This window comes from Aulostomus chinensis, chromosome 9 (genome assembly GCF_037954235.1).
Source record: "Aulostomus chinensis isolate RoL2024-O1b breed Wild chromosome 9, RoL_Achi_v1.0, whole genome shotgun sequence".
NCBI lineage: Eukaryota > Metazoa > Chordata > Actinopteri > Syngnathiformes > Aulostomidae > Aulostomus > Aulostomus chinensis.
This window is the reverse complement of record NC_141328.1, coordinates 4,472,837-4,486,216: the sequence shown is the minus strand read 5'-3', so window position 1 is coordinate 4,486,216 and position 13,380 is coordinate 4,472,837. Positions and strand designations below refer to the sequence as shown.

At 41.9% G+C, this 13,380-nt stretch overlaps 1 protein-coding gene across 1 annotated transcript; it reads left to right on the top strand.

Moving 5' to 3' along the window:
* Window positions 1-5,858: 5,858 nt before the first annotated feature.
* r3hdml (R3H domain containing-like) lies at window positions 5,859-9,219 on the top strand. The gene is made up of 5 exons (XM_086213237.1): window positions 5,859-5,918; window positions 6,330-6,448; window positions 6,536-6,638; window positions 7,733-7,848; window positions 8,669-9,219. Exons 1-5 carry the CDS (start codon window positions 5,907-5,909, stop codon window positions 8,799-8,801), a joined length of 483 nt encoding a protein of 160 aa, XP_086069363.1. The 5' UTR covers window positions 5,859-5,906; the 3' UTR covers window positions 8,802-9,219.
* Window positions 9,220-13,380: the final 4,161 nt, after the last annotated feature.

Genomic DNA, 13,380 nt, shown 5'->3' with positions numbered 1-13,380 from the left:
CAAGTGTTGCACTGTCGATTGAAATATTGCACCAAAGGGAGCTGCACTCCAATTTCATTGTATGCTACACAGAGATTGATTGATTTCAGGTGTTTTAGATAACATGTCTTTACATTTTACATTTGTCCATTTACATTCAATCCATTCATATTGCTTAACAGCAACATTACTTCAAGATATTCAGTATAGCTAATTCATATTCTGTTGTATTTATTTCAATTGAATTATATTTATTTCCATTTTTTTGTGTTCTGCTTCAGTCTGTGCTCAGGTCTCACGTGCACATGAGATCTTGATCTCAGTGTGACTTCCTGTTGAAATCAAGTGTACGTGCATGGGCGCTATTGGAAAAGTCGATATGTCGATAAGTTCATAGAATTTTAGGGGCCATCAAAAAGAGACAACTCAGTCTGAGAGAGAAATAGGGAGAGACAGGAGAGCTCGTCTTCCTATTGAGCGATGAGATGTGTCTTGAAGACGCGCTCTCTCTCTCTCTCTCTGAATTCTTACCTCTCCTCTATGGGTCATGTTTGCACAGACCTGGGCCCGCCTGGGTTGCAGCTTGTGGATATATGGCAGGAGGTCAAGGGGCGGGTATCCTGGTGCCCCCCCCCCCCCATCTAGGTACTTATACCTTTGATACTTAACATAGCTGTACAATGGAGACAACACTTACATACTAATAGAAAATAAATATTTGAAAAGCACTTCTAATTGTAACAGAAATAGTGTGGCATGGTCATTTTCATCTAAGTACACATCAAAAGTTACTGGAAGAAAAAAATGTCATGTGTGGGATGTGTGGGACCGTAGAGCACCAACGCCGCTGCTGGAATGGAGGCATGAAAAGAGTGAGTAGAGTCAAGAACATTTCTGCCAGACTGCAGACATTTCAGTGAGAACATGCTGAAGGTAAACACTAAAGGAACTGAAGATCTCGAGCAAACATGAGAAACACTTTCCAGCGGACTTGACTGACAGAATCCTTCCTGTGCAGAGTGGAAAATATAACTGTGGATTATTAAAACTAAATATTTGTCACTGAGCTCTGAAATTATTCCAATGACAGTCGCTCCCCGATGGTTGTGATATTTTCAGTTGTTATCCATTCAGTGTTGGTAAGTGTTATCTTTGTCCCTGGGTAGTATTTTAACAACGATGGTGCAGAGATGTCAGATGAACGAATCCAAAATTAGTTCATGGTTGCATTGTGTTCTCAAAACATACTTTACAAGAAGCTCCGGAGGACATCTGTCGAAACTTTGCTTCTAACAAAAGAGAATTACAGGCAGCATGAGATCATTCAGAAACAAAAACAATGTCACTGTAGGTCTATCACTGCCCAAACACACAAAGAGGTTCTTGCCTCTTTAGACAAAGTGCTGGGTTGTAGAGTCTGGAGTCCCACTGGACCAGAAAGATAGTTGTCAGCTTCAAGATGCTAAAATAAGCAATACCTCTTTGACTTTACCACACTGATGCATTCGGCCATTTAATTCACGTCATAAAATATGAATTAGAGCAACTTTAGACACATGAATATTTTTCTTAAGTCTCACCAACGTGGTTTTTGATAGGAGCAGTTGGCCAATGTGTGTATCCATCATCTATCATGACGAAGGTATGAAAGTGATGCTTTTGGGTTCCAGTCCTCAAATGGAGCTAAAAGAAACAGCTGAAGCGCTACAGGAACCTGCTGCGGGTTTGTTTGATGTTCCCTCCTGGGTAAACACAGGAGGCCACTCAGTGCTCCTCCTCACCTTTCGGACACGACAAGGTCACACAGAGCTTTTGTATGCAAGCAGCACGCGGCCTGTCTGACCAGACGGATGATGTCATGGTGCAGGAGATGCTGGGCGAGGTCTGAGAATACCATCTGGCCCGGTCAGGGAACCATGCTTTCTAAGGTTTGACCCACTTCTAGCATAGATGCTAATGACCAAATTAGAAATATCCCACCTGAGGTTAGCCTGACCTTTTAAACAAAAGAGAAAAGATCTGTTTATATGTAGAAACTGAGCAGGTCTTAATAGTTTCATTTAGTGTGCGGTTAGTTGAATGTTTGTTTGTTTTTTTTTTTTACTTTTTAATGAGCTTAATTCTGAATTGAAGAGTCATTTACTCTTTGTCAACCAGTCGTAGCAATATGACAGAGAAAATGTATGCAGGTCAGCACTGTGTGACCTTTTTCCTTCGAGCTTTTCCTAAACACACATGACCAGCTGCCTTCAAGCACATAGCGCCGCACTATTTCCCCCTCCTGTCAATCTGTCTACCCACATTCACCAGCGTGATGGATATGTTTTATATTGCCGCGTGCACTTTGATGATGATATGTGATGATAGAAATATTAACTATGTGACAGAAGTGGCATGCATGTGGCCATTGCTAAATTTAGCTGACCCTAAAAGAACAAGGCCTCAGTTTCAGCAGGAAGAAACTGAAGGACGTGCTCCTCCTTTCAGCTGGCAACACTCACATTAAAGGAAACAGGCGAGATCCCTGTCGTCATTTGACAGATTGGAAAGCATGCAAGTATGTTGCCGACAGAACCATAAACATAATGTAAAAAAACAGTGATATGTTCAAATATAAAAGAAGAAAAAGACTGATGGTTGTCTATTTTTAAAGGTCCAATTCAAAGAAAAATTCAGTTTCCCAGTTTTAATTAACCTTGTTTCACAGTGTTAATAAAGTGCCGGAGAGATGAGCTATTTTTGTCGCCAAACCTGGAAGTCAGTATTGCCATCCCTCGACTCCACAGTTCGACACCCCTTTAATCGTCGTCTTTTTTTTTTATCATCGGAAGCATGCATGCTGTGAACAAAGAACACCACTGACGCGTGACTTCGACGTCCACAGCTAAGCTTTGCGCTTCTTCAGCTTTTGTCTCAACAACCTTATGAGTTTCATTTAGTGAGGGAACCGGATGTTCAGTGATGCTAATTTCTAGCTTTTAGGACTCATTCTTACTCCAATTAGGCAACTGTTTGTACTCGTTTGGTCTGACACCCAATGCAAATTCTAGAAGATCTTGCATGTTGGCGCATTCAGTGCTAGTCGTGATGCAATTTCCAATCAGTATCCACAACAAATCCCTCTCTAGCTTTATGATTTTACGAGAAACAATTAGCGTGTGGCTGAAGTTATTCTTCCACAAGTTTTGACAAATGGAACCAACAGGAGTGCTGCTGCTGCTCACATTGCTCATCTCTGTGGCTACACACATCAGATGGATAAAGTTACGCATGACCCCAGGAAGCATGTTCAGCTCCTCAGATAGGTCTATAATGTTAACGCACCAAATAAAGATTGCTCTCCAGTCCAAAGCCCGAGTGTGAGTCCAGATTCAGGTCACGTGCACAACTGGCGGTCAAGCCTCAGACTCAAGTTCTCATCTCTGTTCTGAAGGTGGAAGCTCTCTGAAGCTCTCTCAGCAGAGTGCTGTCAGACTTGGTGACTTTGTGTGTAAAATACTCAGAGGGCTTCATCAAAGAGGCTGCGAGGGCCTTTGGCATACAGAAGGTCAGCAACGCTCAAGGTCCTTTTTGGGGTCGCTTCATGTTTATGGTCTTTGAGCTTGACCTCTCTCCGCTTGGTCGAAGCAGGATCCCACAGTCTATAACTGACTATTAACGTGAATCATTTCTTCTAGCTTAGTGATCAGAGTTGCTGGTTTGATCCATGTTCCAGTTGTGCCTACTTCATGGTCTAAGACCTTGTCTTTGAGACCTTGGTAGTGGCCTTCATATATGAATCACTCCATTCCATGATGGAGGATGCAGGGATCAATGGTGAATGCTGACTCAGCAGTCAATTCCACTCCTTTAATTGATCTTCTTCGCCGGCTCAATCCTTCCCCAAGGCTGAATCCTCAATAATCCACGAGCACTTTGATTTGTGGTAAAACAAACGAGACCATTTCTGGTTCAGCGTGACTGTGAGCAACTTGGACCACCTCATGCGTCCAGCTGAGCTCATTCACCATTGAGCGGAGTCCCAAGTGTTTGCTGTTAGCTCAAATCAGAGTGTTTGTGGAGTAGAGAGTATGGAGCTGCATAAAGAAGAGTTGGATGATACAAGATGATGCATTTAACGTTTTATATTTGGAGGTTTGTTGACGTCTGTTAGCCTCACGTTAAAAATCATGAATTAATTTTTTGAATTCAAGGCACCAAATGGTGGCTAATCGGAAGGTGAGTAACATTTTTTTGAGCGATGTATCAACAGCAACGTTTTGCCGTGTTGCAGCTGAACCAAATGGGGGAGGTCAGGTGCAGCTGGAACACGTCAGCTGTTACTATCAGACTCAGGCTGCGTCAAGTTCTGAAAAAAAGACCAGAAGTGCTTTATGTAACACCATCATACGCACTGATGCACTTTTCCAAGCTCTAAATGAAGATGCTCCGAAAGCTAACGTCCAGTGAGAGAATGGAGAATAGTAAACTACGTACCACGCACGTTCCCCCGCGTGAGCAGCAGGAGGACGAAGAAGAGGCATATAGGAGGGTTTTTGTGAGTCAGAAACTGTCAGCCCAGTTGAAACTCCCTGCAACATGTGTCTGCTGGCTTGTTTGCAAAGGCTCCTGTCGAGGTGAGGATCTCTGCTGTCTGTCTGCTCTCCCTCTGCTCCGTGAAAGGATCCACAGATGAAGGTACGACACTCAGCTTTTAGCTCACCTGTGTCGGCTCAGATTAGGCTGGTTTTAATGGTTATGTACAATTGTGAAAATACATAGAAAGATTATTTTCTTTAAATTGTCTGTCATGAAATGTGTTGACAGGTGCTAAGGTTGAAACACTTGTGACTTGTCAGTGCCGTGCCAAGCTGTGAGCGCTGATGGGGAAAGTCAGATGTTGGCAATCATAGTTCAAGGTTCATCTGCATTTTTAGCAAATTAACAACATAAACAATAATCAATATCAGCCGGAAAAAAACAAAAACTTTTTGACATGACTTTAGCTGGTCCGCATACACACAAATATTCAGCTACTTGCAAAGTGCACATTTTCATGACTTTTTGAAAATGTGCCCAGGCCTGGAAATTACACTTTTAAATTTTCATGATTTTTTCCAGGTTTGTATCTGCAGATGGACCCTGCTGTTGTAGTGATTATCCTCAGCATCAAACGGTGTTGAGCGCCTGCATTTGTCAAATTTCCAAGAAATTTTTTGTGATAAAATCCTTTCTGTGAATGAGAATTAGAGAAATTCCTGTGTTTATTTTATGAGAGAGAAAACTAATGTGGTCAGTGCTGTTATACATAACCACATTGTGTTGTGGAGTTCTTTGTAGTTTGTGAGAGAAGAAGTCAAATACAGTATGTGTTTCTATTAGTTTGGGTTCCCAGGGAGACACTCTTTTCCCCTTTGGATCTCAAGCTGGAAAAGTTCAGGAAAACCTCATTCACAAAAAATAAAATAAAAATGACACCGTCTCTGTTTTAGAACCAGGACCAAAGTATCTCCTAACACTACACAGAATAAGACACCAGAAGAAGAAGGTTGATGTCCTCACCCATCACGAGCTCCAGTACAGAACTTCAGCCACTGGTTTCATCACCAGTCAGAACACGTCTCAACCCTCTCCTTCCTCAGAGGTGTCCAGGGTTGAGGCGCAGCTTCAGCCTCCTCCTCAGGGCTCACATGGCTACTGTGAGTGTTCGGATCCTGTTGGCCGCCACCCTGTGGATGATGGGAGCTGCTGCTGTGCTGCCCAGCTCCACAGAGCTGCTCAACACGTCCAGAGCTGCAGATGAAGCTCAGTCTGGCATCATGACGACTTCCGGTGCTGTTGGTGAGCCTCACAGCCGCAGCAGGAGAGCCATCTCATCCAGAGAGATCAACACTCTGCTGGAATACCACAACCGGGTCCGCTCACAGGTCTTTCCACCTGCCGCGAATATGGAGTACATGGTGAGTAGGGTGCTTTCAAAATAAAAGATCAAGTACACAATTAGGAAACTGAGTTAAAAATGTGCAAATCTGACAAAAACGCAAAAGTAAAATTTTGATCTAATTTCTCTCCAAATATATTTCAGTAGTACATAATAGGGACTTTTTTATACACCAGATGTCATGTTCAACTTTTACTAACTGCCAGTAGAAAAAAATTTTTTTTTTTACATTACTGTTTAAGTAAAATGAAATATGTGAAATCAGAATATTTTTAATGTAATAGATGGTGTTGATTGTTTTATAATAAGTGTGTAAATGTAAATGAGACACTAGAATTTTTGCAGTTTAATAAAAAGCTTCAAAGGCCTTACAAAGGGCGACTGTCTACCATCTATTTGAAGTCGTGTCATTGTTTATGTGCCTCTTCAGCTCTGGGACGAGGGACTCGCTAAGTCAGCTGACTCTTGGGCTTCACGATGCATCTGGGACCACGGTCCACCACAAGCCATGAAATATTTGGGCCAGAACCTGTCCGTCACTTCTGGGAGGTTTGTACAAAGATCAGGAACACCTCTGAGTTTATGTGTATTGGTCAGAAAATACACAGTGATGAATGCAACTATTTTGGCACGCAGGTACCAGTCCATTACTGATCTGGTCCGGTCCTGGTACAACGAGAAGCAGAATTTCTCGTATCCCAACAGATGCAGCGGATCTGTGTGCTCTCACTACACACAGGTACAGCAGAGGTTCTCTTCCCAGACTTGCACTTCTGTCACGTCCATTCACGTCAAGAAACACAAGAGATGATAATGAGCTTGATTTGTTTATTATTGTACAAATTGGCAGTATGGCTCTGTTCAGAGGAGTCCCCTGCGAATTTTTCATGAGCACCATGAAACAGGGGACCAGCAGCGTGAGGGAAGGTTCTCCCAGTTTAAGACTGGAAGAGCAAACATACCCCCGTGAACAGAGCAGCAACATGACATGGAACGAACTATGCCATGTATACACGACAAGGCGGAGCTGGGGAGGTGGAGGGTAGCAAGTTGCGAGCAGGAGCAACTGTACAGCAAATAGCAGCAGATAGCAGATAGCAGCAGCAGCAGGCTGCAGTAGATAGCAGCAGCAGCAGGCTGCAGTAGATAGCAGCAGCAGGCAGCAGCAGATAGCAGCAGGTAGCAGCAGGTAGCAGCAGATCGCAGCAGGTAGCAGCGATGACGCAGGCAGAGCAGCAGCCAGAAGCTAACAGAAGGGGAGTTGAGGCTGGGTGATATTTAAGTTGAGAGGGGCCAATCAGAAGCAAGGGATTTGATCAGCTGATGCTGAGCAGCTGTGATCAGCTGATTGATCAGTTTGAGTGATGGACGGGAAGCCAATAGCGCTTGACTACCACGGCCTGACAGAACTAACGCTAACGCTCGATATTTGTTGGCTCAGTAAACATGAAGACAGCTGAAAGAAGTTATGTGAGTAAGTTAGGTTGTTTTTCCCGAGGAGGATGTAATTGTCTTGTGCTGTGATGTCATGACCCATGTGACTCTGATTGATTAAATCTCATGTTTATTGCACCTGACTTGTGGACTTGAACTATAAATAAGTGGAATATTAAGATAAAACATATAAAACATACAACATATTTACTGCCAATTTTGCAGCTGTTGCTTTTTAGAAAAGATAAAATACTAACCCTTCTCCATACTTCCATCCTCTCTCACAAATATTGACCTGTAATAACCCTGGGCTGGTTGGCTGACTGTTCCCCCGTGTACATGTGGACAGATATATGGGGATGTTTTATGGATGTGTGTGTGTGTTGTGGTTCCTCTCAGATGGTGTGGGCGAGCACCAACAGAGTGGGCTGTGCTGTTAGGAAGTGTGTAAACATGACCGTGTTTCGAAGCACCTGGAGGGGAGCAACACTTCTGGTGTGTAACTACTCTGTAAAGTAAGTCTAACTTGATTCATTGCAGCGTTGCAAGATACTGCACCTTTAAATCCATTTGGTGATTTATTTCACAAGATAACTAATTTACTGGCCTTATAGGCACTATTTAAAAGGAGCATCCTTCCCAGAGTGGGACAAGAAGATAGGCGCCCTTATCTCCTCTCTACTACATCAGGGTAGCTCAGTAGCTTAGCACAATGTTAGCATAACATTGGTTTTGACAGAAGGATATCTGTCTACTTGTCTGGCTCTGCGATGATGAAAAATAATATATTTTGAAGAAGTATTACTTTGTTTTTAATATTTAAAAGCTAGTTCTGGTATTTTTCAATCAGGGCTCTGAATTCCTACTTGCTGCAATGATGCCTAGTGACCAGAATTAATAGATTTCTCAGATTATTGAGCCAGAGCCCTGAGACTGTCACAGCGAGACCCTGCAACGGTCCATGTCCACTAAAAGTGTTTAAAATTATGAAATAAGACCGGGACTTTCCTCTAACGAACCATTCTTGTGTCATGGCAACACACCGTCTCTCCACTTCAACCAGCTTCATGCAACATTAAATGGACTCTTGTATGATAATTCATCAATATTCTAATAATTTGACTGCGCTAACCCTTTTACATACAGCAATTCTATTTTTAATTGTTCATCTTCAGTGAATGTCTGACTCACATCAGCACTAAAACGGACAACTTCTATTTTGATTGAAAAGAATTAAGAGCTTATTTTTGCATGCTGTACATTTTCATCATGGAACGTTTGCGTGGATGCGCACGTGAAAATAAATGAATAACAAAGTTCTGCTCTGTGTTTCAGAGGAAACTGGGTGGGAGAGGCTCCCTATAAGACTGGGAAGCCTTGTTCCATGTGTCCGTCCAGCTACGCCGGCTCCTGCTGGAGGAACCTGTGCTCAGCAAACACCAAAACAACACAAAGACTCACAGGATAGTTACACAATGCTCGGTGTTTCTCATCTGTTTTCATGGATGAGAGAAAACAAATTCAGAATCCTAGAGACCAGCTTGATCTACATGAGACGATTATGCCCAGTTCCCACGATATCAACGTACTTTTGGAAAATCATTTATCAATCATCCACCTTTCATTACATTTATGATGAAAAACACAACGTTCTACTTTCAGTAGATGGAAAACTTGCTGGTTTTATACCGCTTGAAGAAATCTGCTGAGAGATTTTGCACTGTCAATGCGGAAATTGTTGGTTTGAAGAGAAAATTGTCAGTATTGTTCAACTTGGGCCAAAACTAATTTCTACTTTACGAACATTAACAGAAAGTATGTGATGGACACAATTGCAAATATGGCTGCAGATTGCATAGAAGTATGGAACAATTTTTTTTTTCTTACTTCGGTTACATGTTTGTATTCTTTCAGATGCTGAAAACGATGATTTGATCTGGTCACTGGGAGAAAGAACCACTTCTTGGGAATGATCTAGGACGCTTTTATGTTGGGTTTTAGAGGTTTTGCAGTCGACAGTCCTAGAATCCAAGTCCTCACTCAGTATTAGAGCCAATCAAGCACCTATCTCATTGATTATTTCCACCTGAACACATCAGGAAATAGGACCCAGGTTGAAAAATAACAGAATTTTCCCTTTAAGTGGCTGTTAAGGCGCATCGACCAAAAAATATGAAGCACTTTGTTGTACATAATAGCCCTAACCTTGGATGTGTTCATGATTCTAGCTAGATTTGAATATTTGTGAAAACGCTTCCACAATTCCAGCAGTAAACCAGAATGTCGTTGGTTTCCAGCCTGCCTGACTGAACATTAGTTGAGCTATAATTAGGTGATGGTGTTGTATTTCCCTATAAGTAATCTGCTCTTCTCTACTTGTGTTTATTCACTGCTGCAGCAGGAAATTTTCTCTCCTGCATTTCACCTCATTACATCTCTCCATTTACCCCTCAGAGATGCTCTCCACCATAAAACTGGAGCCTAATGCATCTTTTATGGTCGGAAATACGAGGGAATCAGAGGTGCCTCACAACTGCTTCATGGACACACACTTGTAGAAAAACACACCACTGCTACAAACAGAAAATATACAGAATATTTAATGTGGAAATTATATTTCAGCCAAATAGAGACTCATAAACAAGCATTAAAAAATTCGCATTTTTGTATTCTTGTCTGCTGTTTTTACAACTTGAAATTCTGAATTAGTCCAAAAGATCAGTCAAATAGATGCGATGTGTTTGTGCACAAGTATGTTATAGCAAAAAATCATGAAACCAGGGTGGAACTTGTTGCAGATTTTGATCTGCATTCACATTAGCTGATACCTCTCCAGACACCGTCCACATCTGCTTAGCTCGCTGCTAACTCCTGTGTAACCTAATCCAGTACCCAATCACTCAGATTGTTTGAATTTTATGAGCCCAAATTAGTCAAATTACAGCAGTGAAATGAGTCATTTTACAGTGGTTGTATGACAATCAACAATTTATCCACTTACAGTATCAATCCATCCATCCATCCATCCATCCATTTTCTACTGCTTATCCTGTTAAGGGTGGCGGGGGGTGGAGCCTATCCCAGCTGCCTTCAGGCGAGAGGCAGGGTTCACCCTGGACAGGTCACCAGTCCATGGCAGGGCCAACACATAGAGACAGACAACCATTGGCTCTCCCAGTCACACCTACGGTCAATTTAGAGTATCAATCAGCCTCGTCCCCTCTTGATGTCTTTGGACTGTGGGAGGAAGCTGGAGTACCAGAGAGAACCCACGCAGGAACAGGGAGAACATGGAGACTCACCCAGAAAGATCCCATGCTGGAGCTGGGACTCAAACCCGGAACCTTCTTGCTGTGAGGTGACAGTGCTGACCACTGCACCACCGTGGAACCCCAACTTAAAGATAGCTCTTTCACAATCTAAGTCTATGGAGAAAAGGCTTTTGCATCTGCACGGCGCACCAAGACTCATAATTCACGCACCTTTGATGAGTCATTAAACATTCAAAGAGTTCATGGCAGAAACAGAAAATACAGGAATTGTTGTGTATAAATACTGATATTGAACTAATTAACATATCTGGCATGTGCTGAGACATGAAGGAACAATAAGCACACAAACACAAAATTAAAAAGTACTTTTAATTTCATGGGACCTTTAATTCCTCCTCTGACGGTTGGGAATGAAGTTTATTTCCCTCCCTGCAGACGATTAGATGAGACAGATCTACTTCCACGTGTGCAGAGATTCATCAGTCTTATTGTCCAGCTCTGCAAGTGTGTGACAAAATGTTCTTCTATTCTTTCAATGGACTGTAACCGACACAAGCACTGTTAGTTACATTATCCTGAAATGATTGTCGGTTTACTTTAACTCTAGCATGTAAAACCCTCCCAAATAATAAAATTCAAAGTCTATGATGCAGAAAAATGATTTCTGGACAAGTGCACACAGTTTAATTCAATAAGAATGCAATAAATGAAATATGTAACAAAAGCTCCCGATACTATGATTTTTCAATATCTCACAAAAAAAAAAAACACACAAAATAAATACAAGAAAATAAACACTGCATGGCAGCACTGGGATCAGTTTTCAGGAAGATGAATGCATTTGTGGAATGAAATAAAAACATAAACTGAAACGTCAACTGGCTGTTTAACACTGACTGAGGATCAGGTACTCTAGCAAACATACACACATTTTTAAATACACATATTGCCATGTTAACCACAGGCATAATGATAGCAAAAGGATTATAAATGATACATATTGTAATTTTATTGACCCCATCTCTTCTTTGACAGTTTCACTGTTGATTATTTGCCTGATTATTTGATTAATGTACTCTTGGTAATGATGTTGTCATGATTTTTGAAGTAGTAAAGCCAACAAGTACTGGAAATTGACTCAGGTTAGACAGCGTATACGCCATCTATCATGTGACTGTAATCTGGTTCAATGTCTTTAGCGACATCTCCGTCAACTACTATAATTAACAAAGTGTTAATTTGGTTGGAATCAGTAGACACTGACCATCAGTTCCCACATCCATCTTCAAGATGATGAAATAAACTTTCAGGAAGGGAGAAATACGTCTATCTTACTATCAATATTTTGATAGTTTTCTTGCTTAATTTGAATTTATGAGACGGCAGGGCAGTTACGTGCCCCCCCCCCCCCCATTTAAAACAAAACCGATCATGTCACTTGTCGTAGGGTTTGTCACCTGCCACCCTCAGTACATTCTCAGCTCCTCCGTCCCACCCTCTGCCTTTCTCTTTCCTTTTGTATAAACTCTCCTTCCTATTCAATGTCTAAATTCAGCCCTAATCTGAGTCGGGAGGAATGGCTGTTGGGTGATGAGAAAGAGGACAAGCACATAATAACTTTATGTCTATTTGAGTTTCTATCATCATGTTGCCATAGTTACAGCTGCTATATAGATGGGTGTCCATACGAGCCTAGTTACTGTTTAACCTCCCCACCCACATTTGCCCAGATTAGGAAAATCAATAAGATAACAGCAGCAACGCCGGCCTTACCTTGCACCAACAACACCCTTCTCGCGCTACAGCAGCCAAACTTTCACATTTTACACCTTAAATTGGCAGAAACTGGGTAGGAAAAGGTGGATTTAAAGCACACGCTTGAGAGGAAGCAGAGGACGACATGGTCAATGTAAAAACACAAGTCAGCTCGAACATGGAACTTCCATTTGGTGAGTACACGCTTTAGTTTTTTTTTATTCACTTGACTCGGCGGCCTCAGTGAAAAGTGCGGCTGTGACTTTCTTTTTCTCACTTATCGGAGATTGGAGCAGCAGCTGTTTGCCTCCAGAACTCAGCTGGATCACAACTGAGGCTGAGTGGAAATATCACCGCCATTTGTATCTGGCTTTTTCACACGGTGTAATCCAGGAGGTGTGTCAGAGATATGGAGGTTGTTAAAAAGGCCGTGGAAGCTGGGCCCGGTGGTGATGATGGATTTTGAGAAGTCACAGCAGTGGGAGGATGATTGGAAAAGACTTGAGTGTGATGCTGCTGGCAGGAGGAGCTGCAGCGGCGGGTGAACTTTATTTTGGAGCTGTGGAGCAGAAAAGGTTCTTTCTGCTGAGTTAACAGAGTCCAATCAAACTGTACTCTGTTCCAGAACATGATGCAGACCAAGCGCAATCGGGAAAATAAAGCCCTCACCTTCTTAAAATAACTGCCAAAGTCAATTTTTAGATTTTTTTTTTTTTGCTTTAATCAACTCTTTATGATGTTGTGTGTTTTCTGAAAAACTTTAAAAAATGACGGGTGATTATTTTAAGAAGGCGAAGAAGTGATACTTCACCTAAAAAGTGTATTTTACCTTTCAAGGACTCACAAACAGGTGTCTCCAGCTGACAAAGACTTTTTTTTTTCAATGCTGCATCACTTCTTTGTGTCCCTTGAATACAGGAAGAGCCAGCCACAGATGTTTAGCTTGAAGCTAATAGCGGCTGGCTACTAACGCTGTTTAAAAAAAAAAAAAAATCAGTTTAGTAAGTCTAAAGAGCCTCG